Below are 24738 nucleotides of genomic sequence, written 5' to 3'. Positions count from 1 at the left end.
CCACAGCGTTGGACCCGCATTCATATTTGAGTGCAAAGACAAAGTAAACAGATCAAAACAAATAAAACGGGAGAAATAAGAGTACGGATTAAATGCAACCATGAGAATGGTGAAGAAATAGAACAAAGTGAAAATGACCAAAAACCACAGTTTTTGTGCCTTACTGCTAATCCCCTTCATCTGAAATAAACAGAGGCTCGTTCTCATTTAAAAGAACAGGCGCTGAAACAGGGCATAATGAGACAAGGCTGTTTAGACCGGGAAAGAAATAAACTGTTGTTTGATTCTTGTGGTGTTTTAACCAAGACATGACATGGATATTTTATTTACATCTCAGAGATCTGTGTAAACTTGTGCAAAATAGGTATAATATGTCCTTTTATTCAAATGAGCTCATTTTTATACTCTATCTTCCTTCTCTGGAATGTTAAGCAGTGTATTTTCAGTAGTTTTGGCAGTTTTTTTTTTGTTGTAGCCCTAACATAAGTTGTCATTATTTTAGGGTTTTGACTCAAACCGCACAATTTTGTTAAGTTCTAAACATATTATTTTGTGAAATGCCTTTTTGTCGTTTGTGAATGGACTGAAGTAGTAATGAATAAGTTTTCTCACAGTATGCGCGGATTTACTTTCAGCTGCCCATGAAATCTTAGATAGTAGCTACCAATCATTTTCATGTTTTTCTATATGCGTAATGGGACGTTGCTGATTTCCCAGAAGACTTTTCTTTTGATCACTCCCCAGGCCGGCAGCGTTAAGTTCGGCAACCTAAAAAGGACGGAATGTTGAAATTACAGAGTTGCGTCGCCACGGCAGCGATGGTGGTTATGGCACAGCATGTATTTGGAGGCCACAGGAAAAGTGTCATTACTTTGCGGCACAAAGAGAGAGAAAGGGGGGGGGGGGGGGGGGCAAGAGGGAAAGAAAGAGGGAGAGAAAGGTAGTGATTAGAGATGAGTGTAAAGACCAAATTACAGCGCAAGAGCAAGAGGACAAAAGACTAAATACTGGACCTTCATTTATTGTAGCCACAGAATTATAAGTGCCTTTATTTTGTGGGGCTGTGGAAGATTGGCACACTTTTTAAAATGACTTTGACTTTGTCTGACTGTTGATAAAGTTCTCTGTAAATTCTCTGAAGGGTATGGTTTATCTGTATTTATTCTTAAGACCGGGCATGGGCCTTTTTATACTGTAGGAAATGTTATTATGAAGGAATGTCTAACTAGTATGTAATAAAATCATTTCCATTGGCAGCAGTTCTGTACACAGTTACATCACCAGTTGAAAACCCACAAGCACACAACCCATAACTGCATTATATTCTTGACCACTGTGCAACAAAACACCAGCAGCAGTACGACGCTTGCATTGTGAAACATGTTATCCTGAGGTTTAAGTGGTGGCTCACAGTGAATTGAAATGACACATTCCTGTCTGTTAGAGTTTGGTGGGTAAAGCATTGTGGAAGATTGTGGAGAGTAGAACATTTATCTGGAGCTCAGAGGCTTTGCTGTGGTGTCACAGCTCAGCACAAAAAGAATATGGATTTAGCCAAGCTTTTGACACATGCTCACATTTTTTGAATACAGTTTTACTCAGGCAGTGGTGGGATCTTGTCCAGTACATCAATCAATCATGTTTTGCTCAAACATTAACTCTGCTTCAGAATGTAGCTTCTGGAATGTAGTTTTCTTACATCTCAGACTGAATACAGTGGCATAAATGACTCACTGTTCCTTAGGATGAGCTTGATCCGTTCCAGATCCGGTCCAGAAATTTAGTTCAGTGTTTTATAGGGCTGAACAATTTGGAGAAAATATCTATTGCAATTGTGATTTAAATTGCATTTGTTTTATATTTTCAAGAAAACTAAGACTTCTGCATTTCATATATTTGGATTATATTCACATCACATTCACATTACGCTGTGTACTCCCTGTGTCCATGTGGGTTTCCTCCGGGTGACTGTCTGTGAGGAGTGTGGTGTGTTCTTCCTATGTCTGCATGGGTTTCCTCCCTGTGTCTGTGTGGGTTTCCTCCAGGTGACTGTCTGTGAGGAGTGTGGTGTGTTCTCCCTGTGTCCGTGTGGGTTTCTTCCGGGTGACTGTCTGTGAGGAGTGTGGTGTGTTCTCCGTGTCTGCGTGGGTTTCCTCCGGGTGACTGTGAGGAGTGTGGTGTGTTCTCCCTGTGTCTGTGTGGGTTTCCTCCGGGTGACTGTGAGGAATGTGGTGTGTTCTCCCTGTGTCTGCGTGGGTTTCCATAAAAGAGAGAAAAAATTTGGATGGTAAAGTGAGCATCACACTGAACATTCTCTCTATGTTCTAAGATGCTTTTGTGAAAACTAGCCCAGAACAGTAAATATACTGATTTGCCCATGGGAATACTTCAAGAGATGGCTTGGGAACACCAGTACCTGCTCAAGTTGGGAGGTGTTATCTTGTTTGTAAGGTTGAACATTGGCATATGTATGGTATACACATATAATAGTTGTCACATGTACACAGAATACATCATAGAAAGCATCACCATCCTTAGTGGACAGTGCTTAATGGTTGTGACCAGTGGCGCCTGGCTAGTATTGTCCATGCAAACAGACAAGCGACTCTGACAGAAATCTCATCCACATTCAATGCAGGAGACCCCACTCGCATATTCTGCACATCAGTGCAGCATTCTTTAGCTTCCAATGGATATGGCGGCTGAAGACCCACCTGAGTTTTTCTGTTAACACCATGATACTAGACATAGTACATCACCTGGGCTCACAGTGTTGTTAACTGGACCCTAGAGGCCTGGTAAAATGTGACATCACTGTAAACAAACACAGCGGGAAAGGATCACTCTGGTCTGCTGCTGAGATGCAGGGTGTGCTAGAGGTTTGGACAGATAAAAGTATTTCGAAAAATTGGATATAATGCACAAGAACTCAGATACAGTTGGTAAAATTCTTCCTTATTTGCTTCTGTAAATTTCTGACTGAGCCTTTTATACAAAACAAATATCTGCAGCCTGTTGACGTACATGTGCTCCGGCCCTGTGCAGTAAACATGTGAGCATATGTCAGTTGAAGTGGAGAGTGGGGAAAACTGTGCCCAGGCACGGTAGGAGTCAACCAAGTGTGAGAACGCAGTTATTGCTCCGACTGCTGATGGGTGTAGTAGGATTACATTTTGAAAAATGCACAGAGCTCTGCTGTCTGCTTAGATTCAGTCAAATGCTGCAAAACCTATAGAAAGTAACTGCAAATTACAGATGTGTAATGGCGCAGAACGTACAGTGAAAGCAACAGGAGAGCATCTTAAGGCCAAGAAATGGAATATTTTTTTTTATAGCTAAGTCAGTCACCTGGTCTCAACTCTGAACATGCTTTTTCATTTAATGAAGACGAGCTAAAAGCACTAAGCACAAACATGCAGCAACTATATGCAGAGCTCCAACGAAGGCCTGGCAAAGCAGCTCCAGGGAGGAAACAGCATTTGACGTTGTCCATGAGTTACAGATTTCAAGCGGGATTTTTGCATCCGACTTTTAAAACAATCATTAAAATTGTTACTTTGTTCTGATGCATTTGAAAATAACTGGACTACATAAAAATGACTGGAATACTATAATGTTTAATGCAGTATTTTTATAAAAGCATAAGACTCTTAAATTAAGCAGTAATTCTACACTTCATTCACATCATAGCTTTGTTTGAAGTCCATTGTGGTGAAACTGTTTTCTACCAGGGCTCATGATAGTATTAGGGATATAGGCTTTAATGCACTTTCTCAAATTTGGAAAAACTGCAGAGATACAGTATGGTGTTTCTTGTTGTGTGTGTCATGCCACCCTCTGGTTCTTTCTCAGTTTTCTGATTTGTGCTCAATTCACACTTGTGTTTTCCTTGTGTCTTTTCCGTTCATGTTGCCTCTTTGATCTTTGCCTGGCTCAAAAGACCGTGTTGCAGCTGGGTTTGAGCCCTGCTCCATGACTGTGTAGGTTTCCTCTCAGGGTCCAAAAACGCATATTAGTAGGTGGATCGGCCGCTTGAATGTGTGTTTAGGTGTGACTGAATGTGTGAGTGTGTTCCCATCTTGTGCGCAGTGATTCTGTGTAGGCTCCATATCCTCCGTGCAGGACAGCTTGTGTTTAAAATCGGATCACCATCTTTTTATATGGATTTTGTACGTAATAAATGGAAACCTGTGCTGAAAAGTATGAGAATCACTAGTAGTCATTTTGTTTTAATATATTTACATGTCCTCAAAGGGACCAACTGACGGCAACACCTGTCTGTTTCTCTGATTGCATTTTAATGACATGGTCGTATATCTAACAAACTGGTGTGAAATGGTTTACTATGGTCATAGTATTTCTTCAGCCTATAATCAGCATTCAGCTCTTTCTCCCACTATTTCCTTCCTAAATCCCACAGTGAAGCACCCCCAGACCAGCACTGAACTGGGTCTCATCTGCCCATAACAGAAAACACATGATGTGAAATATGTAATGCTGGATTCAGCTCCAGTGAATTTAGTTTCTTCTTTAGATTTAGGCCAAGTCTTCATCCCAGAGGTCCTATATCTTGAAAGGTAAAGTTTTTTCGGATTTGATCTACAGCACTGGTCCTTAATACTATTGCCACAGAAAACCTGTTTCACATATTTTAATTATTTCCATGCTTTTGATCCAAAAAATCAGCTAAATGTTAAGCCCATCCTGAGTTAAAGTAAGCAGCCTCTAGACTGTTGCTACTGGTCTGTTACAGTAATCCTCAGCTTTGGATCGTTGTTCTTTAGACTTTACTCTGAATTTACTACGTTATTAAAACTGGTCATGACTGAAGAGTTAGACCTGTATGATTTCAAACCTGTATCGTTGCGTGTTCTTCTCTGTGTAGGTGCGGTTGACTCTGGAGACAGCTGGTGGGGGTGGAGTGGACTCGGAGATGTCTAGGCAGAAAGCTGTTCCTCAGGTCAGCCAACTGGTGCGTCTTCTCTGGGGAGAGGACACCATGGATCTACAGATGTCTGTAGCACACATACCTCATATCATCATGTACCTATCGCTCAAACTGGACTCAGAGTCGTCTCAGGAGGAGGTCAGTTATCTAATGCCACTCCTATCTCCTAGATAGAACTAAATTTAAGCGGGAAAATATTTCAGTGCTGTTCTAAATTGTGTTAATCTGATGATTTCTTCTTGTCCCTTTGTTATGAAATGTTCACTAAAACTGTACCATAATACAAGTACAGGGATTATCGTCTGTGGAATTAGCACAATAAACAATTATACAAATGTTGTACAGATTTATATCAATAAATATTATTGTGATGTAATTTAAGAGAAGAAATGTGAGCATTACTGAGCCATAGCCTATAGTTTGCATTTTCTTTGCAATTTTCGCAGCTTTTGATATTACTTTTTAAAGGTTAAATTACATCATTTCTGGGCTCTGGTATAGTTTCAAAAGGTTAAAATAAGAAAGCCGTTTATAGAATATAAAATATATATTCTACATATAAAGATATTTGTGTGTCTTTATAATGTACTCAACTGACTTTTTGTTGTCGTCTTTTAATATATATATTTTTAAACCGTAACCATACATACGTGTGTTTGAGTTGTTGCATTTAGTACTGTTAAAGGAATACAAGGTGGGAACTGTCTCTTGAGAACCTCCTCCCTGTTGCTGAGTGTAATTCCCAGTTACAATACTGTCATGAAATCAAGTCTTGCACACATCTCTCCCTCTCTTTCTCATTCGCTCACTTAAACACAACCGGCTCTCTGGGCTTCTACTAACAAACACTCTCCCTGTTTATCTCTTACAGATAAACACACACACATCTCTCTCTCTCTCTCTCTCTCTCTCTCTCTAATGGGCTAAAGTTAGCAGCTCAGTAACTCTCAAAAACCTGATTATATTTCACCAACAAAACTTATGGCTGACTAACACATGGAAAAATGGGCAACAAATACTTACTACAACTTCTGTCCTCAGGTTTGTTTCAGCTCACTCTATTCTGTAAAATCAATCCAATATTAACTCTTGATTGGCCACTCATTCCCTATTTTTTTCACCTCTTTGCTCCTACCAGGAATACCGGGCTAGATTCTTCTTGTAGCTAGGAGATTTTTGCCGTAAAGCATTATGCATTTCTCGTGAGAGCCCTCTGCCCCGTGATTCAGAAGGTGCTTAGTGCAGTGGACCCTGTGTAGCAGCCACAGAGGCTTTATTCTCCTATTACAGCTCAATGGAACATCACAGTCATTTAGAAGCTGTAATTTTAAGGTAGAAATGCTACGAAATGTTCCTTTAGGTTCTTATTACTCCAGTGCTGCTAGAGAAATACATTGAGGGGAAAAAATGGGAGTGAAAAGTTTTTACATTCTGATTTAGACTTTCAGACTGTGCTAACAGATGCTTTTTTTCATTAAATCTGTCAGTTGTTATCAACATGAACATGAACTACAGCCACTGTGATTGCAGAAACCATACACAAAGCAGTGAAACCAATAGGAGATGATTTTATCCTGTTTGATAATTTATAGCAGCACTGTAAGCTTGTCTATTACTATCATCTGCTTTTGGAAGCACTGTTTTGTCTTGTTAAGGCCATGTGATTCTCATTTATTCTTAAGCAGAGTATGGATTATTTCCAGGGTCCTATATTAAGCCCAGTCTTAGCAGTTTAAAATTCAGTACCAAAAAAAAAATGACACTCACAATGAATGTGCACATGTCCAGAAACTACTGTGCAACATAAAATGCTCAAAGTATGAATCTGGTTTGCCCTGTGGTCACTATAAATGCTGATGTCAGGGCAGTGGTGTAGGCATTGATTTGTTTGGACTGAGCTGATTTACATCACACAGACCAGAGGGCGGGGAGTTAATAAAGTCTCGGTGCTGAAACATTGGTCCTCTAGCTTTTTAAAACTCTCACTGACCAGAGTGGTTTACTTCCTGCTGGTCAGTAATGCAAGCTTAAGTCTTGATTTTGTGTGTGTGTGTGTGTGTGTGTGTGTGTGTGTGTGTGTGTGTGTGTGTGTGTGTGTGTGTGTGTGTGTGTGTGTGTGTGTGTGTGTGTGTGTGTGTGTGTGTGTGTGTGTGTGTCTGTGTGTGTCTGTGTGTGTGTGTGTGTGTGTGTGTGTGTGTGTTTTCAAAGCTTTCAAAGTTACAGAAGACATTCCATAACCAAGTGGTAGATTTACATTCGAAAGACTGTGTGTGTGTTTTCATGAGCTTCAGCTAGAGTCCATAGCCATGCCAACTCCTCTCCTTGTCCAAACACACTGCCTGTGTCACGTGATGCACAGCGGTGAGCGGCTTTAAAATGCTGAGCTGGGATTTGGAAGATGTGGTCAATGCTGCTGGAGAAATGTAGTTTTGTGTGTGTGAGTGAGTGTTTGTAAATGTGTGTGTGATTTACGCACATGTGCGTGTGTGTATGTCTGTTTGCGGATTTGTTTATTTTCATGACAGAAATATCCTCTCTTGTGCATTTTCAGGACAAAGTCAGAGAAAGCATTTTTTTATTGGATGCTGATGTTTGACAGTTGGGTGGGCTTTGGAAAAAGTGGGCGTGCAGATTTATTTAGCACCGAGGCGAGGGGTGTGCGGTTTACACTTCTCACAAAAGGTGGCGACAGCGTATTTTAAGCTTTGCGCTACAGCTCTGAGATGTGGAAATGTATGTGGAACGGTCAGAGAGGAATGCGTCTGATTGGTGGGGGCAGGCTGACCCGTGCTCCCGACTCTCTCACACCATGGTAGCAGGGGCAGCTATGACCTAATGGTTAGAGAAGTGGGCATGGCACTGGAAGGTTGCTGGAAATTGGAAATTTGAGGTGGTGGGAGTGAAGGAACAGCTCTGTCCTTCTTCAATTCATGGCTGAGGTGCCCTTGTGTAAGGCACCTAACCCCCAGCTGCTCCCTGGGTGCCAGGACGTGATTACCTATTGTTAACAGTGTACTTTTAGTTTCTCTTGTGTCACCACTAGAGCCCTTCTCCTCTTCTCTTTCCTGCCTCTATTTTAAACAAACACACACACACACTCCTTTGGAATTTAGGAATGTATTGAGTCTTCCTAAATGGAGTCTGCTTGAAGTGTTCCTGTTGTGCATACTAATCACAGCTCGTTAAAAAAAGGTTCCCACACTTCTCTGAATACATTACAGCATTCTCTTCCTTTCATTCTCTGCCTGTTGGTATTTAAACCTAGAGCAGGACTTGCCTTGTAGGGTGTACCATCCTTCAGTGGAAAAGTCCATTCGTTTCACTGCGATCCTGTGCTACACCGATAACGCTTTAATAGTTAAATAATCAGGAATTGCTTCAACTTTGTTTAGAACTGCAACAATAAAGCTTCAAATACAACAGTCTTTCACAATATTATGTACAGGACATAAATATTCAGAAGAGTAAATGAAATTCTTGTTTTATCCCAGATTTCTGGTTTAGTAGTTCCTTGTAAGCAGTGATATAGAATAAGAAACTCTATATTGAAGCGTGTTTCTGTTCAAATGCAGCAGGAGATCCTGTACCAGTTCCCATTGTCTGAAGCTGCAGCACAGCTGAAGGGAGTGAGAGGCATCTTCCTCACATTGTGTGACATGCTGGAGAACGTCACTGGAGGACAGATTGTCAGGTGTGGTCCAGAATTCTGGAGTAAAAAGATACCTCCGTCCTTTTTTATTTCTGTAGGAACGGGTTTTTAAAGAATCGACTTAAATATAGTATGTAAAGACTGCTTACATTCTATACAATGTATTCCCTATGTGTTTCAGCCTAGGCTCGTTTAAGAATGTGTCATAATAAAGAGCAGCCTGACAGAACTGATTTCTTACACATATATCCACACTAAAGACACAGTTAGAAAAACATTGTGCAGTTTTTTTAATGTTTCTATTTTTTATATAAATTCATACAAATGATATGGTTTCTCTGTCTCGTTCTCTCTCTTTCTCTCTCTCGCCCTCTTTCTCTTTCTCTCTCTCTCTCTCTCTCTCCCTCTCTCTGTCTCTGTATCTCCCTCTCTCTTTCTCTCTCTCGTTCTCTCTCTTTCTCTCTCTCTCTCAGCATCTCTCTCTGCACTTTTTAAAGCACTTTGAATTGCTTCTGTATGAAAGGTGCTCTATAAATAAACTTGCCTTGCCTCTGTCTCTGTCTTTGTCTTTGTATCTCTCTCCCTCTGTCTGTCTCTGTCTCTCTCTCTCTCTCTCTCTCTCTCTCTCTCTCTCTCTCTCTCTCTCTCTATACCTTAAAATGATAAATTGCAGGAAAATTAAACTGATAAAACGGTCCCCTGACCCATAATTTATTCGAGCAGTTAAGAAATGTTTGGTTGGAAGTCATCTTTTGTTTTGTTTTGGAGCTACAAGGCTAACATATGTAACAAATAATGGAAACACATACCCACCAATCAGCACGGCAATAGAGGTGTTCAGTTAGCACTGTGCTAATTTCCTTTCCATTTTCACCACGTTAGCCTTGTACCTCCAAATCTTTTTCATCTCCCTACTCATCTCTCCCTGTTCTCTGTGTCTTGTGTGTAGTTCCTCACTGTTTCTACGGAAGCAGCTGGTTCACGTGGTTTACTGGAAAGAGGGCGCACACCTGCTGGTGATTGGCCTGCCTGCGGACAGGTAGTCATGTGACCATGCTGATCAATAGGCAAACACAGGTTGTTTCTCAATATGTGTTCTTGTGTGTGCTTACATTCTCATGTTCTTGCTTGACGTCATCCTCCACTGCCGAAGAAACATTCTAATACGTAAAAACACAAACCCCAATAAATGGTTAAATTATCCAGATGTTGTTCATGCTCCACTCAGAATAATTAGGATGCATTGGTTTCTAACTGGGCTGCACGGTACAGCAGGTAAGTGTCGCAGTCACACAGCTCCAGGGACCTGGAGTTCGATTCCTGCTCCTGGTGACTGTCCTCTGAGGAGTGTGGTGTGTTCTCTCTGTGTCTGTGTGGGTTTCCTCTAGGTGACTGTCTTTGAGCAGTGTGGTGTGTTCTCTCTGTGTCTGTGTGGGTTTCCTCTGGGTGACTGTCTTTGAGGGGTGTGGTGTGTTCTCCCTGTGTCTGTGTGGGTTTCCTCAGGGTGACTGTCTTTGAGTAGTGTGGTGTGTTCTCCCTGTGTCTGTGTGGGTTTCCTCTGGGTGACTGTCTGTGAGGAGTGTGGTGTGTTCTCCCTGTGTCTGTGTGGGTTTCCTCCGAGTGACTGTCTGTGAGGAGTGTGGTGTGTTCTCCCTGTGTCTGTGTGGGTTTCCTCTGGGTGACTGTCTTTGAGGAGTGTGGTGTGTTCTCCCTGTGTCCGCGTGGGTTTCCTCCGGGTGACTGTCTGTGAGGAGTGTGGTGTATTCTCCCTGTGTCCGTGTGGGCTTCCTCCGGGTGCTCCGGTTTCCTCCCACAGTCCAAAAAACACACGTTGGTAGGTAGATTGGTGACTCAAAAGTGTCCATAGGTGTAAGTGTGTGAGTGAATGTGAGTGTGTGTGTCGCCCTGTGAAGGACCGGCGCCCCCTCCAGGGTGTATTCCCGCCTTGCAGCCAATGATTCCAGGTAGGCTCTGGACCCACCGTGTCCCTGAACTGGATAAGCAGTTACAGATAATGAATGAATGAATGGTTCCTAACTTGCCAACAGGAACAACCTGAAAATTCCAGGCATCATGAATTTTGTTGAACTTGTGAGGTGACCTCTCAAGAACATTCTTCTAGAGAACACAAATCCATCCTTTTTCTTGGTATTGAGAAACAACCACAGTTTTAACTAAAGTCTAATGAAGTACGTTTATTGATGTTTATGACGAGGTGAAGTATAACCTATGTCTGAAAATGAAGACATACTGCTTTGTATTGTGTTTGTTTATGTTCGTGGCATATTTTGGTCCTTGTCTCAGCGTAGGTATTGAGTTGTAATGATGTGTCACTGGCTGTCCCTTAGGGTACCACTGCTACATTTGCAGACGGTAATTGAGGGAGTGGTGCGAACTCTCAAAGTCATGTATGGCTCACTGGACAGGTGGGTGGTGCTATATTTATCTGCTATCATTTTTTACATCTTCCCTCAGTTAAGCCGTTTTTTTAAACTGACAAGGCTTAGTTTTGTAATAATTATCTCAGTGATTGTATTCTGAATGTCTGATTGTGACATGTCATTGTATGGCCTTGTGCAGCAGTAAAGTCTTTTGGAAAACCTCAGGTTAAAATATTGGTCATTATGTTGTAATCATTCCTTATAATCCTTCAGTGGTCAATTTCTTGCCGTAGGAATACATTTGCTTCATATGAAATATTTTTCTTTGATGTTACAGCTGTGTATAAATGGAGTAGCCGTTCCCATCTCTGTAATTTTTATACAATTTACAGATGTACTTTTTATAAATCTGTTACCCAATCCTCCAAAATTAGTCACGTACTAAAAAGGCTTTATTTCACCTATTTAACCTAGTGCGGCCGCCTCTTTTGCCAGCTTTGTATTAATGTAATAATTCATGCTGACAGACTAATCTCTAGACAGTTTAAACAAAACAATGTTTCACTTTCCAGAAAAATTAGTGGGTTACCTGCCAGTTAATTTTAGCATAGCCACTATTCCCACCATGCTCATACAGTTATAACATCACCTCCCTGTGACTGTCTTAAATGCACGTGACTGAACTCTGGCCTTGTACTTAACCGTTCAAGGCACAGAACAGAAATTTGACACCGCCCTCATTTTGAGATACCGTCCACATTTTTAAATTAGAATCATTTTATTGGCCTCTGTTCTTGCAATTTGTTCTCCCAATTTAACCCAATCCATGCAGTGAAGCACACAATTACACACTAGAGGGCAGTGAGCACACACATGCTCGGAGCGGTGAACAGCGTTAGCCACGGCACCCCGGGAGCAGTTGGGGGTCTTGCCCAAGGGCACTTCACCCATGACCTGCCGGCTATGGGGATTGAACTGGGTTACAGACCCAATTCCTTGACCACTAAGCCGTGGCTGCAGTGGTATACTACATTTCTGTTATACCAACCTTCAGAGAATTGAATGTAGCCGCTCTTCTGGTGAGCCTTTCTTTTACATGTCTCAATGCGAATTTAACAAAGAGAGAGGTTTTGCCTGTTTGAATCAGTATATTTATTATTCTCTCTCTCTCTCTCTACCTCTCTTATGTGTCAGCAGTGCGTTCTGTGAAGTGGAGAACACTCCTCGTTTGGATCATTTCTTCTGTCTGTTCTTCCAGCAGCTCATCCAGCCCTCTCGTCTGAGTGACGGCACTGGCCCCTCACCTCCAGATGTTTCCGGAACCCTGTTTCTGGATGGTTTACCGGCTGTTCGCTGGCTCACTCTGCCACCAGACATCAAGGTATGTCCACTTCCAAAGACACAAAGTCTTAGCTTTCACCCATTGTTTTTCTTTATTTTAATGTTTTTCTGATCTTGACACACAAAGCTGACCATCTACTGCTGGACACTGGGTAGGCCATTGGACGGATTCAGTGGTTAACCATAACCATAATAATAGTCATTTCTGTTTAGTGTCCTGCAATTTGGGCTCAATGCAGCTGTCATCAGCAAAATTTTTGTTCAGCTGAATATGACACTGTTATGGGTTTGCTGTAAGAGACTGAGAGGCTTCAGTCAATTCCCAAAGAGAGATACTTTGAGTTTATGTATGATTAAATTATTTTGCTGTGTAATTACAAACATGAAAAGCAGTCATTTTAGTTAATTATTTAATGACTTACATTCATTTTTAGGTGGCTTTTTACCAGCACAGTGCTCACAATAGGTTTGGCTGAAACATGGAAAACTGACGTTTTCTTCAGTGTTACAGTTCTGAACGTTCTGAAGATACAAGGGTTATCATTCATTCATTAATTATCTGTAACCCTTATCCAGTTCAGGGTCGTGGTGGGTCCAGAGTCTACCTGGAATCAATAATACACCCTGGAGGGGGCGCCAGTCCTTCACAGAGCAACAAACACACATTCACTCACACACTCACACCTACGGACACTTTTGAGTCGCCAATCCACCTACCAACGTGTGTTTTTGGACTGTGGGAGGAAACCCACGCAGACACAGGGAGAATACACCACACTCCTCACAGACAATCACCCGGAGGAAACCCACACAGACACAGGGAGAACACACCACACTCCTCACAGACAATTACCCGGAGGAATCCCACGCAGACACAGGGAGAACACACCACACTCCTCACAGACAGTCACCCGGAGGAAACCCACGCAGACACAGAGAGAACACACCACACTCCTCACAGAAAGTTACCCGGAGGAATCCCACGCAGACACAGAGAGAACACACCACACTCCTCACAGACAGTCACCCGGAGGAAACCCACGCAGACACAGAGAGAACACACCACACTCCTCACAGACAGTCACCCGGAGGAAACCCACGCAGACACAGGGAGAACACACCACACTCCTCACAGACAGTCACCCGGAGGAAACCCACGCAGACACAGAGAGAACACACCACACTCCTCACAGACAGTCACCCGGAGGAAACCCACGCAGACACAGGGAGAACACACCACACTCCTCACAGACAACGGGAATCGAACCCACAACCTCCAGGTCCCTGCGACAATACCTGCTGCGCCAACGTGCCGCCCCAAGGGTTATCAGTGTATTTCAATTCTGAACATGGTTCACAGAACACACATGTTTATGATTGTTTTGTGGATTTTTAAAAATTCTGAATTAAAGAAACTAGCTTGGTAAAATTGAGCAAATATATTCCATTAGCTATTTCTTACTATACATTACACTAACTTCTGTAGCTTACAGACTGTCTATAACTGATCTGCACATCCTGTCGTATTATAGTATATCATCATTTTGCCAATCCCTATGTTCATACATTTTCAATAGCTGACTTTTTTGTGCTCTCTTCACAGGTCGAGGTGGACACTGTTTTGTCAGACTTTGAATCTTCTGATTTTGGTGATATGGTGAGCCTTTTAAAGACGTCAGTGTCAAAATCAGAGCAAATCTTTTGGGGGGTGGGGGGGGCGGTTTTTCAAACTGTTTATCTTTCTTATTTCTTTTCTATTTATTAGTCTGAAGACTCCTATGGCATGAGGCGTCTGTATGTCACTTTGGGTTCCTGTCTGTTTTACAAGGTGAGTCAGTTTGCAGGTTTAATGACCTATTTCTGTGGATTCATCAGCTTTGGGAAGGACGACACTAAGCAGCACTTCATCTGTCTAATTTTCAGCCCTCTGCTGAACAAGTGCAGGGCTGAATCATACATGAGGAAGAGTGGGTGATTCCGTTACCTTAAAGGAGCACTGCGTGAACAATCTGTAATTGCATTGTGTATTGTACAAGTTTTGGAATTAAAAAAAAAAAAGATAGAAACAGGGTCAATGACTCAGTTTGTTCTAAATCTAACAGTGATTTTTGTTATGTAATCAGAATTAATTTATTACCAAGTATGATTCATATATATGAAAATGTCTCGGTGTGTGTACACGCCAGACAAGCACATACACTGCCAACAAAATACAATAGATAGAAGAAAAAGAGACACGTAAAGGAGGTAAAGAGTCTGAATGTGTGAATGAATATCTGTACATATGCAGATATGAAAGTCATACTTTAAAATATACTGTACAGTTGTGCAAATAAGCATTATGTTACAAAGGGTTTACTATAATACAGTAAAGAAAATATTGGTTTGTTTGTACGTGTGAGGTGTCCACTATGGTTTATGAGTGCTACATCTCTGGGGGAAAGTCTACTGGCATGTCTGTTTATGCCGGATTATTACACCCTGTGGCAGGGTGAATTTCTTCAGCTGTCTCAGGGAAAGCTTATGCACAATTTAATGTACAAAAATTGTTTATTTGCAGTTTTTAAATGTAGCCTTTGCAATTTTGTTGATATCTCGAAAAAGTCAAAACAGGGCGGTACAGTGGTGCAGCAGGTAGTGTCTCTGTTACAGCTCCAGGGACCTGGAGGTTGTGGGTTCGAGTCTCACTCCGGGTGACTGTCTGTGAGGAGTGTGGTGCGTTCTCCCTGTGTCTGCGTGGGTTTCCTCCGGGTGACTGTCTGTGAGGAGTGTGGTGCGTTCTCCCTGTGTCTGCGTGGGTTTCCTCCGGGTGACTGTCTGTGAGGAGTGTGGTGTGTTCTCCCTGTGTCTGTGTGGGTTTCCTCCGGGTGACTGTCTGTGAGGAGTGTGGTGTGTTCTCCCTGTGTCTGCGTGGGTTTCCTCCGCGTGACTGTCTGTGAGGAGTGTGGTGCGTTCTCCCTGTGTCTGCATGGGTTTCCTCCAGGTGACTGTCTGTGAGGAGTGTGGTGTGTTCTCCCTGTGTCTGCATGGGTTTCCTCCCACGCTCCAAAACACACTTAGTTAGGGCAATTGGCTACTCAAAAGTGTCCATAGGTGTGAGTGAATTTGTGAGTGTGTGTTGCCCTTTGAAGGACTGGTATGAATTAAGGGCTAAATGTCTTCTGTGTATGATGCTGTATGTTCTCTGGCAGGGTTATCTGATAGCGAATCATCTCCCTAAGGAGGACCTGCTGGACATGTGTTTGTACTGCCAGCACTACTGTCTCCTGGCTCTGGCCGCAGAGCAACATATTGGTCAGTTGGTGGTCTGGAGAGAAGTGTTCCCACAGCGCCGCACACAGCTCAGTCCCCTCATTACACACCGGAGCTACTCCCAGCCCCATGCACGCTACTTCCTCCTCATCGTGGGCCTGGTGAGTACTTCAGGAATCTACAACACATTACACCCTGTCAGATCTTTACAGCACATTACAGACAATGCTACCAGTTGCATTTTCTACCAGTTACATTTTTCATCACAGGAAAATGTAAATATGTAAATATTGTAATCCGTTGGCTAATATTCAGCCCTAGTATCTAAACATATTATTATATTTTCTTGCTAATACTACAAACCATAATGGACCAAAATGAACAAATTATCTCCTTGTTTTTATGTCAAAACAAAAACAATTTTGTCAAAACCATTTTTAACAGCATATTAAATGTTTAATACCTAAAACCCTTTTGTAAATAATACATAAATATTGTGAATTTAATACTTTTAGAGCCTAGGTATCTTCTGGAAAATGAAATGCTTTGGAAAGCATTGTCCAGTATTAGGCTGCCTGGCAGATCTCAGTTTAATTAATTATTTTAAATTACAGTGGCCCAAAATATTGGAACCCTTGTAAAAATAAGCAAAATTTGCTGTATTTTTATTATTTTAGCTTTCATTTAAATCATTAACAAAAATCCACCTCTGCATTTCTCAGTGAGGGTGAAGTACTTTTCTGTCGGGGCTAATTTTGTATTTCATTCATGTGAATATTTTGTTCAAACTGCCAAACAAACTGTATTAATAACATGGCTTAGATATCAGTTACATCCTGAAAATTTTTACTATTCACTGAGAAATATATAACGTAAAGGAATTTTTTTTTTTTTGTCCAGTTACCGGGTAAAATACAAACATTTGTATTTATTTATAAATTATATATAATTTATACATTTTATATAGGCAAGGCAAGTTTATTTATAGAGCACCTTTCATACAGAAGCAATTCAAAGTGCTTTACAGAAGAAAAACAATTAAATTAAAAGCCAGAATAAAATCATAAAAGTCCAATAAAACAATTACATAAAAAGAGTAAAATGATTAAAAATGATTAAAACAATTTAAAATGATACAATAAAAGAAAAGAAATAAAATGCCGTTACAGAAATAAATATAATAATTTCTAGTATCATTTGTAAAATGATGTACCAATATTTTTGATATCAGATATTTTTTCATGATTTATTTTGCAGAAGATGACATTAACACATATTTATAACATATACATGATTAAGGCTATATCTACCTGGAAAAGCATTATGGGAAAATATAAAACTCCTAAAAACCTAAATATTTTGCTCTCGACCAAATCCAAAAATTTCTCCAAAAATTGTCCTTTTCAGCAATTAACGGATTATTATATGATTCTATTATATGATTCTTATATGATATGATAGTGCATCCTAATTTATATTTTTTGTTTAATAGCGAGACTTATGATTAATAACTAGTAAGTAATTTAATACTGATTTGTAAATAGTAAGTCTGGGGTTTTAAAGGTTAATTCTGTAGGTTTTCTGTCTCTTTTGCTACTGTGTATCTTCCAGAGGCACTTTATGCAGTGTGTGTTACTGGAGGCGGGTGGTTGCGCGTCTCCTGCTGCAGGAACTCCAGGTCCCGACTGTATATACGTAGACCAAGTGAAGGCCACTTTGCTCCAGCTAGAGAGCCTGGACTCAGCCATTGAGGAACGCCTGTGTGCCCCTCCCACTCCATGCCTCTCTTGTGCTGACTGGTTCCTTCCCTCGGGGGGCCGGGACCGCCAGGACGGAATTGGGAGTTCTCCCATCCTGAATCGGCTCACGGCTGCCATCAAGCCACCCTCACCCAGCACTATTGGCCGAGTGCTGTTTGGGGATGGGGGTTCAGGATCTGGTGTTACAGGGCTGAGGGGCAGGAGGCCAAGCCCACAGAGGAGTCTGTCAGATAGTGGAAGCGAAGGCCGCGGAGAGACCGCCATGACCTTCACTTCAGGATATAGCCCTCATACTACACCTGACGCCATACGCAGGACGCCCCCTGGGGGCTCGCGCAGAGACTCTCTAGGGTCTGCAGCTTCAGACGGTAGTGGTGGCAGTGCAGGACTCTTCAAGGTACTTAGGGGTTTTTTATTTACATTCATTAATGCTAATGTAGTGACCAATTAACTGTAATTTATATCACAAAATGTCTGTATTGCTCGGTATTGTGGGCCAGGAGAATGCACCATAATTTTACAGTCAATCAACGGATGGACAATACGAAGGCATTAAAATAAGCATAATTATTATAAAAATAAGGAGGTTGTGGGTTCGATTGCCGCTCTTGGTGACTGTCTGTGAGGAGTGTGGTGTGTTCTCCCCGTGTCTGCGTGGGTTTCCTCCGGGTGACTGTCTGCGAGGAGTGTGGTGTGTTCTCTCTGTGTCTGCGTGGGTTTCCTCCGGGTGACTGTCTGTGAGGAGTGTGGTGTGTTCTCCCTGTGTCTGCGTGGGTTTCCTCCGGGTGACTGTCTGTGAGGAGTTGGTGTGTTCTCCCTGTGTCTGCGTGGGTTTCCTCCGGGTGCTCGGGTTTCCTCCCACAGTCCAAAAACACACGTTGGTAGGTGGATTGGAGACTCAAAAGTGTCCGTAGGTGTGAGTGAATGTGTGTGTGTGTGTGTTGCCCTGTGAAGGACTGGCACCCCCTCCAGGGTGTATTCGCGCCTTGCGCCCACCTCGGCTCTGGACCCACTGTGACCCTGAACTGGATAAGGGTTACAGATAATGAATGAATGAATGCAGTTAGAAAAGTAAGAAAATGTTTCAGAACTGTTGCTAAATACACACACGGAAATACCAGAGTTTATATTAAATTACATTTTTATCTTTTAAAATAACTTACACTTAGACAAGGTCAGCACTGTAGCCCCTTGGTGAAATTCCTTACACAAAAAGTACAGTCTTTTTTGTCTGGGATTTACAAGATCAAAAAGTTATATCTTCTCTTGTCTTTACCGATATGATCACAACTTACAGGGGGATTATATCAATGAAGAATGTCATCCATTATTCATTATATTCCCTGTTCTTTGCCAGATCTAAGACATGTGTAGAAAAACCATGAGGTGCAGTAGTGAATCATATGTGGACATCACTCTCCTGATTCTAGCTGCTTTACTGAAAGCCTGTGATTCGTAAAATCTGCAAAACAAAAGACAAATGCCACAAAGACAATGGAAACTATCTTTCAGCACTTTTGAAGAAATCCTGCAATAGATGGATAATGGAACAGAGCCAGTGAGAAAACCACACTTACGTAAACCAAAGCCAATGCGAAATACTGGTATAAAACAGATAATGCCAACGTTGCTCATTTGTGGATTGACTTTAATATGTATTGCAGATAAAGTGGTTCTGCCTATGTCAGCTTTACTGAAAGAGACTCTGTGTGTTGTATGTTTGACTCCAGACTCCTCGACTGAAGCAGCCAAACCCGTTCTATCTGGGCTCTCTAAGGAAAAGCCTGACGGACAGAGAGAGTGAGGAGATGCAGAGCATTCTGAAGTGAGCGCTAACTGTGAGCAGGGCAATGGATACATTTAGTCTGTTTGAAATAAATAGCCTACCTTTATTACTGTTTACATGCCAGTCCAGCAGCTTTTAACTTCTCTCCTGCTGTTTCAGGGACTTTGTGTGGATTAGAGGGACAGATTAAAAGTGTTCTAGTTGGCACTTTTGGCACTCATTTTTATGTAAATAGTCTCTCAGAGCAGTTTTATGTGAATTGGTACATTTTACAGAAATTACATTGATGTTGTTACTTTAGAGGTGATGGCAACCAAGGTGATGTCTCCCACATTGTTCTTTGATTACTATTCAAAACTAATAGTGAAGTTACACTAGGGTGACCAGATCTGAGATCTGTGAAAAAGAGAACACGTCCGGGGGCGCTCTCGCCTCTCGCTGCCGTTGTATTCTTAGCTGAACCTATGTGTGCTTTTAGGCCCTTTACACCTTTATTTCCTACACAAAACATGGGAATTTCTTTTTTTAATTCATCCGAGAACTTACTTTTACGTTTCGGCATAGCTGCTCGAGCTGAGGGTGGGTACATGAGCTTTGCCTGAGGTAAACAAGGACTACTGACGTGCAGACTGACCAATTAAATGTTTACAGAGAAGGCTATCGACCAATAACGGTAGCTCTACAGTCAGACCGTCCAATCAGAAGATTTTAGGCTACTTCACCATGCCCCCTTCTCACTCAAGCGAACCAATCGGAGTAGGGGAGGGCGGGACTAGTTCGTGAAGGAAACTTCTCGAAGTTCTGTGTAAGCTCGAGAAAAACAAAATCCCGGACGTTTATTTAAGTCTAAAAAAGAGGACATGTCCGGGTAAAAGAGGACGTCTGGTCACCCTAAGTTACACATGCTTTTCAGTTTTAAAAGTATGAATAATTTATTTTATCAAAAATACATGTAACGACAAAATATACCATGAAATGTTTTTTAGGTGTCAATGAATGTTTCCTCTTTATCAAGTAGCTGCCGCTGGTTCCTCTCACTGAATATTTTTGACTCCACAATGTAGCTTTTCTCATTAAACCATTTTGACTTTGTTTACCCTAACCCTAACCCATTACATGTGTGTTAGACTGACAGCAGGCGTAGAGAACACACTCTTCCACTACGTTCTGATGGAGACAGTGCAGGGGATCTTCATCGCCCCCACGCACAGAGAAGTGTCTCAGCTCAGCGGCTCCATTCACCCGCAGCTCATCCGCAACTTCCACCACTGCTGCCTGTCCATACGGAATGCCTTCCAGCAGAGTCTGCCTCCACGGGTACGAGCACTGAGAAACTGCACACACTACAGTGCAGAGGTCTTTGCCTTATTGAGGAATTTATATTTAAAGGCTGAGCAGCAGCTCTATGAAAGTGTGAAACAAATAAATACAGTGGGATTTGAGTTCCTAACTTGTGTTTATTGAGAGTCAGAAAACATGTTATTTCTTACTAATTCAAGGAATAATGTTTAAAAGACCGTTGCCCCCCCCAACGGTGTTGGGAAACTCTAATAGGAGTCTTGCCTGTGACGTAGATGGTGGACAACAACTCTAGAAGCTGCACTTAATTTAATGCAAAATGAGGAAAAGGTGTGTTGTTTTTGGCTGCAATCATTCAATGTACAGTGGGACATCTGTGAACAAATGGCCCAAAGATCCCAAAATATCCAGAAAATGGACTAAATTTGTCCACTTTAAACGGGCACTTTGGAAAGGACCCTCCGCTCACTCCGTTATCTGTAGCTCATTTCACTGGCGCTTTTCCAACAATATGGGCATGTAAGGACACCAACGAAAGGTGTTCAAGAGCCTCTGTAACATGGAGGTAAACAGGGTAAGGACACTCACTTCGCCTGTTTTAGTTGGTGTTAGTTAACGTTAGCTTGACTCGCTAAACTCGGTGTCTCAGATTATACTCGGCTACGTAGCTGCATTACGGAGGTTTATAGTGTCGGATGAATTCGAGTTCGACTTCGATCACATTTACAAGAATAACGGTACCTCTACATTTGAGTTTAGCTTATTGCTAGGCTATTGTCATGAATAATGTTGGTTATTTAGCTAGATACTGTCATGTCAGTCATAACGGTGTTTTACCGCGGCGTTGTTCAGCTGTTGTCCCAGTGACGTCACGGTTGCGTTCGAGAATTTCCGTAGCGAGCTCGGATTTTTCCGTCAATTTAATAAAATTGTCAGTTTTAAAGCAAATTAAGCTGCTATTTTCATTTTAATTCATACTTATATCTGTCAGTAACTACAATAATGTGGAATATTCATGGAGGTCTATTAAGTAGCAAGAGTTTGCTCTTTCTGTTAGTGAGTTAGATTAATTAACCATCTCCCTGCAGAGAGTCTTTGGGAAGCAGGAGCTTGAGGGGGAAAAAAGAGGCAACAGGAACGTGAATTCAGTTTTATTAATGTAAAATTTAATATAAACCTTGTTCTTGTTGGGAATTTAAGAAAAATAAATTAAGACAAAAATCTGTGATTTATTTTCTTGAACCTGTGTTGAAGAGATTTTCAGGGTTCTCAGAGACGAACTTGATCGCACAAACCACATTTTCAGTTGGAACATTTTGTAAAAGGCAATAAAAACAAGAATCTGTGGTTTGTTCATTCCCTTGAAGCTTTTTTTAACTGACGAAAGCACAGAGAAAATATTTCCAATGTTTTCATGGAACAACTAGAATGTATTTTATAAATATAAACATGTTTAGAATTGAATGCCAAAAAAAAAGGCATTTTAACCACAGTATTTTATACCATTTGAGATTAACTCGGGCCCAGAGAACTCAGCATGGATCTGATGTATGACGTCCTCTTCAAACCTGTACAGGAAGGACATCAAACCTGCGTGGTTGATGTTTCATGTTTAATTTTTTGATGAAGCGCTGGACTGAGTAAATTTGTTTCTATATTTTCTTTCAGTTAAATATAGTTTAAAATGTATTAACAAATCACAGATTCTTTATTTTCTTGAATTTCATGAAGAATCCTAATTTTTTTCAGAAACAGTTTGTAAAATAAACCCAAAGACAGATTTAAACCCCAATGCCTGTGTTACTGGATACAAAGCTGGGCTCTGTGTTCAGTAATCATCATCATCATCATTTTCTTTACCGCATTTCAGGGTTGCGGTGAGTTCAGTGATGCAGGTTCCATTAGAAACTTTTCGGGGACCCTTTGCTCACACCACTTACTAATATCTCCTACACATACATTGTCCATTGTATGAGCTCCACTGACCAATACTGGAGCACTTTGTAGTTCTACTGATATAGACTGAAGTTCATCTGTTGCTTTGCATACTTTGTTAGCCCCCTTTCACCCTGTTCTTCAGTGATGTGAACCACCACAGAGCAGGTATGATTTGGGTGGTGGATCATTCTGAACTCTGCACTAAAACCGACGTGATGTTGGTGTGCGTTGCACTGGTACGAGTGGATCAGACACAGCAGTGCTGCTGGAGTTCTGAAACCCCAACTGCTGTGTCTGATCCACTCACAAAATGGACATAGAGTGTAGTTACACAGAGGTGGTGGTAATGTTATGGTTGAGCAATGCAACTGCCCAGATAAATATTAGTTCTGTACATGGCTGTTCTAAGATTTTTGTTCAGTGCTGTAAAGAGTGCAAGGTGTCTGTAGTGCACTGTGTGTGTGTGTGTATATCCAGTGTGAACCTCTGGATCTTAACGATCCATAACCTTTACTTTGCAGAAGTGTCTTGTTTTTCATGTTCAACTGAATATGTATGTTCCCCTTCTGCATCAGGAGAGGAGAGGAGCTGACAGGCCACAGGCTTCTCGAGGTCTCGGTCCAGTTAAAGAACATGGCATTCTTTTCCAATGCAAACCTGAGAACTGGACTGACCAGAAGAAACCTCCACCCACCATGACCTACTGGGTTATCGGGTAAATGTCACTTTATATATGTTATAATTCCTGTGTTTCAGAGGTAAGAACTCTAGTTTAGCATAAGTTCATTCGAAAAGTTTCATCAAGTCTATTTCTGTCCTGTGAGGATCACACAGGATCTAAATCAACAAAAAAAAAAAGCTTGAGGCAATTTTCCGTCTTGGTTGAATTGAGGCTGAACTCCGCAGCCCTTGCAGCGTGGGCGGTGTGTTGTCTCTGCTGATAAATCTAGTAGAAAGGAAAGGTAAATAAGTCTGAGTGCAGATCACCTGCAGCTGGGCCTCCGTGGAATCTCACTCAAACCCAGGGCAGAGAGAGCAATCGTTTATCAGCGCACTGCCTGTTTCCACACAGTACATCCTCCCTTTTCCATTACATACCTACCACCCATTGCAGATGTTCAGGAGTCAATACACCGCCATTGTGCTTCACGCTATAAATATTAATGCGTAAATAAATCACTGGTGTTTGATCTTTTGTGTAGCCACTACCATGAGTTACGTAAATTTACCACATTTGGAAACCCTTGCTGTGTTCTGCATTCCAGGCGGATGGTTCTAGAGCCCGTACCTCAGGAGTTCTACGTCTGTTTCCATGACTCGGTGGCAGAGGTGCCGGTGGAAATGGCTTTCAGGCTGTCGTTCGGATTGGCCATGTGATGTTCCTGCGGGCTTCCTGGGACACTCTGGGTATGAAGTCCTGGTCTCCCTGGTCTGACGAATGCAACTCTATGAAACGTTTCCCCACAATAAACTAGGGCTCCTGCCGTCCATAATCAGGAAAACATGTTGGAAACTATGTACACCTCAATTCAGGCATAGTTGTTTATAACATTAGAGGGGAACAATGAGCCTTTCACCTTTGGTTCTCGATGAAGGTCAGTGCTGGGTTCAGAACTCGTAGTCAGACACGTAGTCCAATCACTGAATGGCATTTATTTGTCAACGCTGGCCCATGGAGCCAGTGCCTGTCAGTCATTCCGACTGGGACACCATCAGATCTGTCTGAAGTGGTGTAAAATCCAAACACTGATACCTCAGATTGTGCTGTATTTCTTACAAAAAGAGCAGAATGTAGCTACTAAGTTACCTTAGGTCACAGCGTTCTCAGTGCTGAGGAAAGTGGAACAGTTGCATTTCTGGCATTATATAAATCTGAGAGCCTTGTCATCAGTGGTCATCCTCTGGGAGATCTGCTTTCCTGAGGAGTTTTATTTAAATCCATCCAATCAAAGACTTACCTTGCTGTAACAAGGGTAGCAGACTGTGGATGGGACAAGACTCAGCAGAAAGGTTAAGAACCAGGGCTGATGATGCTGTACATCTTGTTTTGTATTCAATCTAATATCTATAGTTACACTCAAGTTTGTGTGACTCAGGTAAATGAATTTTTTGTTGATGCGAGTCCACAATGGACCACAAATATAGTTTGGGGGGAAATAAAATGACAGAAGAATGGCTAAGTACATTATTTTGCTGAAGTGACCTTTCATCACACAGGACCAAATGGAATCTAATAGCTTGCCTTATTTATGCACATGCTGTTGACAGTTTACACTGAGGTCCAGCACCAGTTGTTTTTATGGGAGAAATGTTTGTTTACTTGAGATGTAACAGTTTAAGTTTTTATGGAATTTTTTTGTATTCTCTCCATTCTAGTGAAATAA

The 24738-nt window shown here is 41.7% G+C and overlaps 1 protein-coding gene across 5 annotated transcripts in view; it reads left to right on the top strand.

The window, feature by feature from the left end:
- The window catches only part of intu (inturned planar cell polarity protein), a 37491-nt gene extending 12765 nt beyond the window's left edge, over positions 1-24726 (top strand). For 2 of the 5 annotated variants that reach the window (XM_066680511.1, XM_066680508.1), the window contains exons 4-16: positions 4886-5086; positions 8521-8639; positions 9547-9636; positions 10946-11023; positions 12173-12359; positions 13923-13976; positions 14085-14147; positions 15511-15732; positions 17183-17728; positions 19062-19156; positions 20245-20434; positions 22930-23069; positions 23620-24726. In XM_066680511.1, coding sequence (XP_066536608.1) covers positions 4886-5086; positions 8521-8639; positions 9547-9636; positions 10946-11023; positions 12173-12359; positions 13923-13976; positions 14085-14147; positions 15511-15732; positions 17183-17728; positions 19062-19156; positions 20245-20434; positions 22930-23069; positions 23620-23731 — 2097 coding nt within the window. In that variant the 3' untranslated portion in view covers positions 23732-24726. Of the gene's footprint in view, positions 1-4885; positions 5087-8520; positions 8640-9546; positions 9637-10945; positions 11024-12172; positions 12360-13922; positions 13977-14084; positions 14148-15510; positions 15733-17182; positions 17729-19061; positions 19170-20244; positions 20435-22929; positions 23070-23619 lie in introns of those variants that run through there. The other 3 variants (XM_066680510.1, XM_066680512.1, XM_066680513.1) reach the window with 3 other exon arrangements.
- Positions 24727-24738: the final 12 nt, after the last annotated feature.

Source organism: Hoplias malabaricus, chromosome 9, assembly GCF_029633855.1.
Source record: "Hoplias malabaricus isolate fHopMal1 chromosome 9, fHopMal1.hap1, whole genome shotgun sequence".
NCBI classification, from domain to species: domain Eukaryota; kingdom Metazoa; phylum Chordata; class Actinopteri; order Characiformes; family Erythrinidae; genus Hoplias; species Hoplias malabaricus.
The sequence above is the reverse complement of the archived record's forward strand: the minus strand, read 5'-3'. Positions and strand labels throughout refer to the sequence as shown.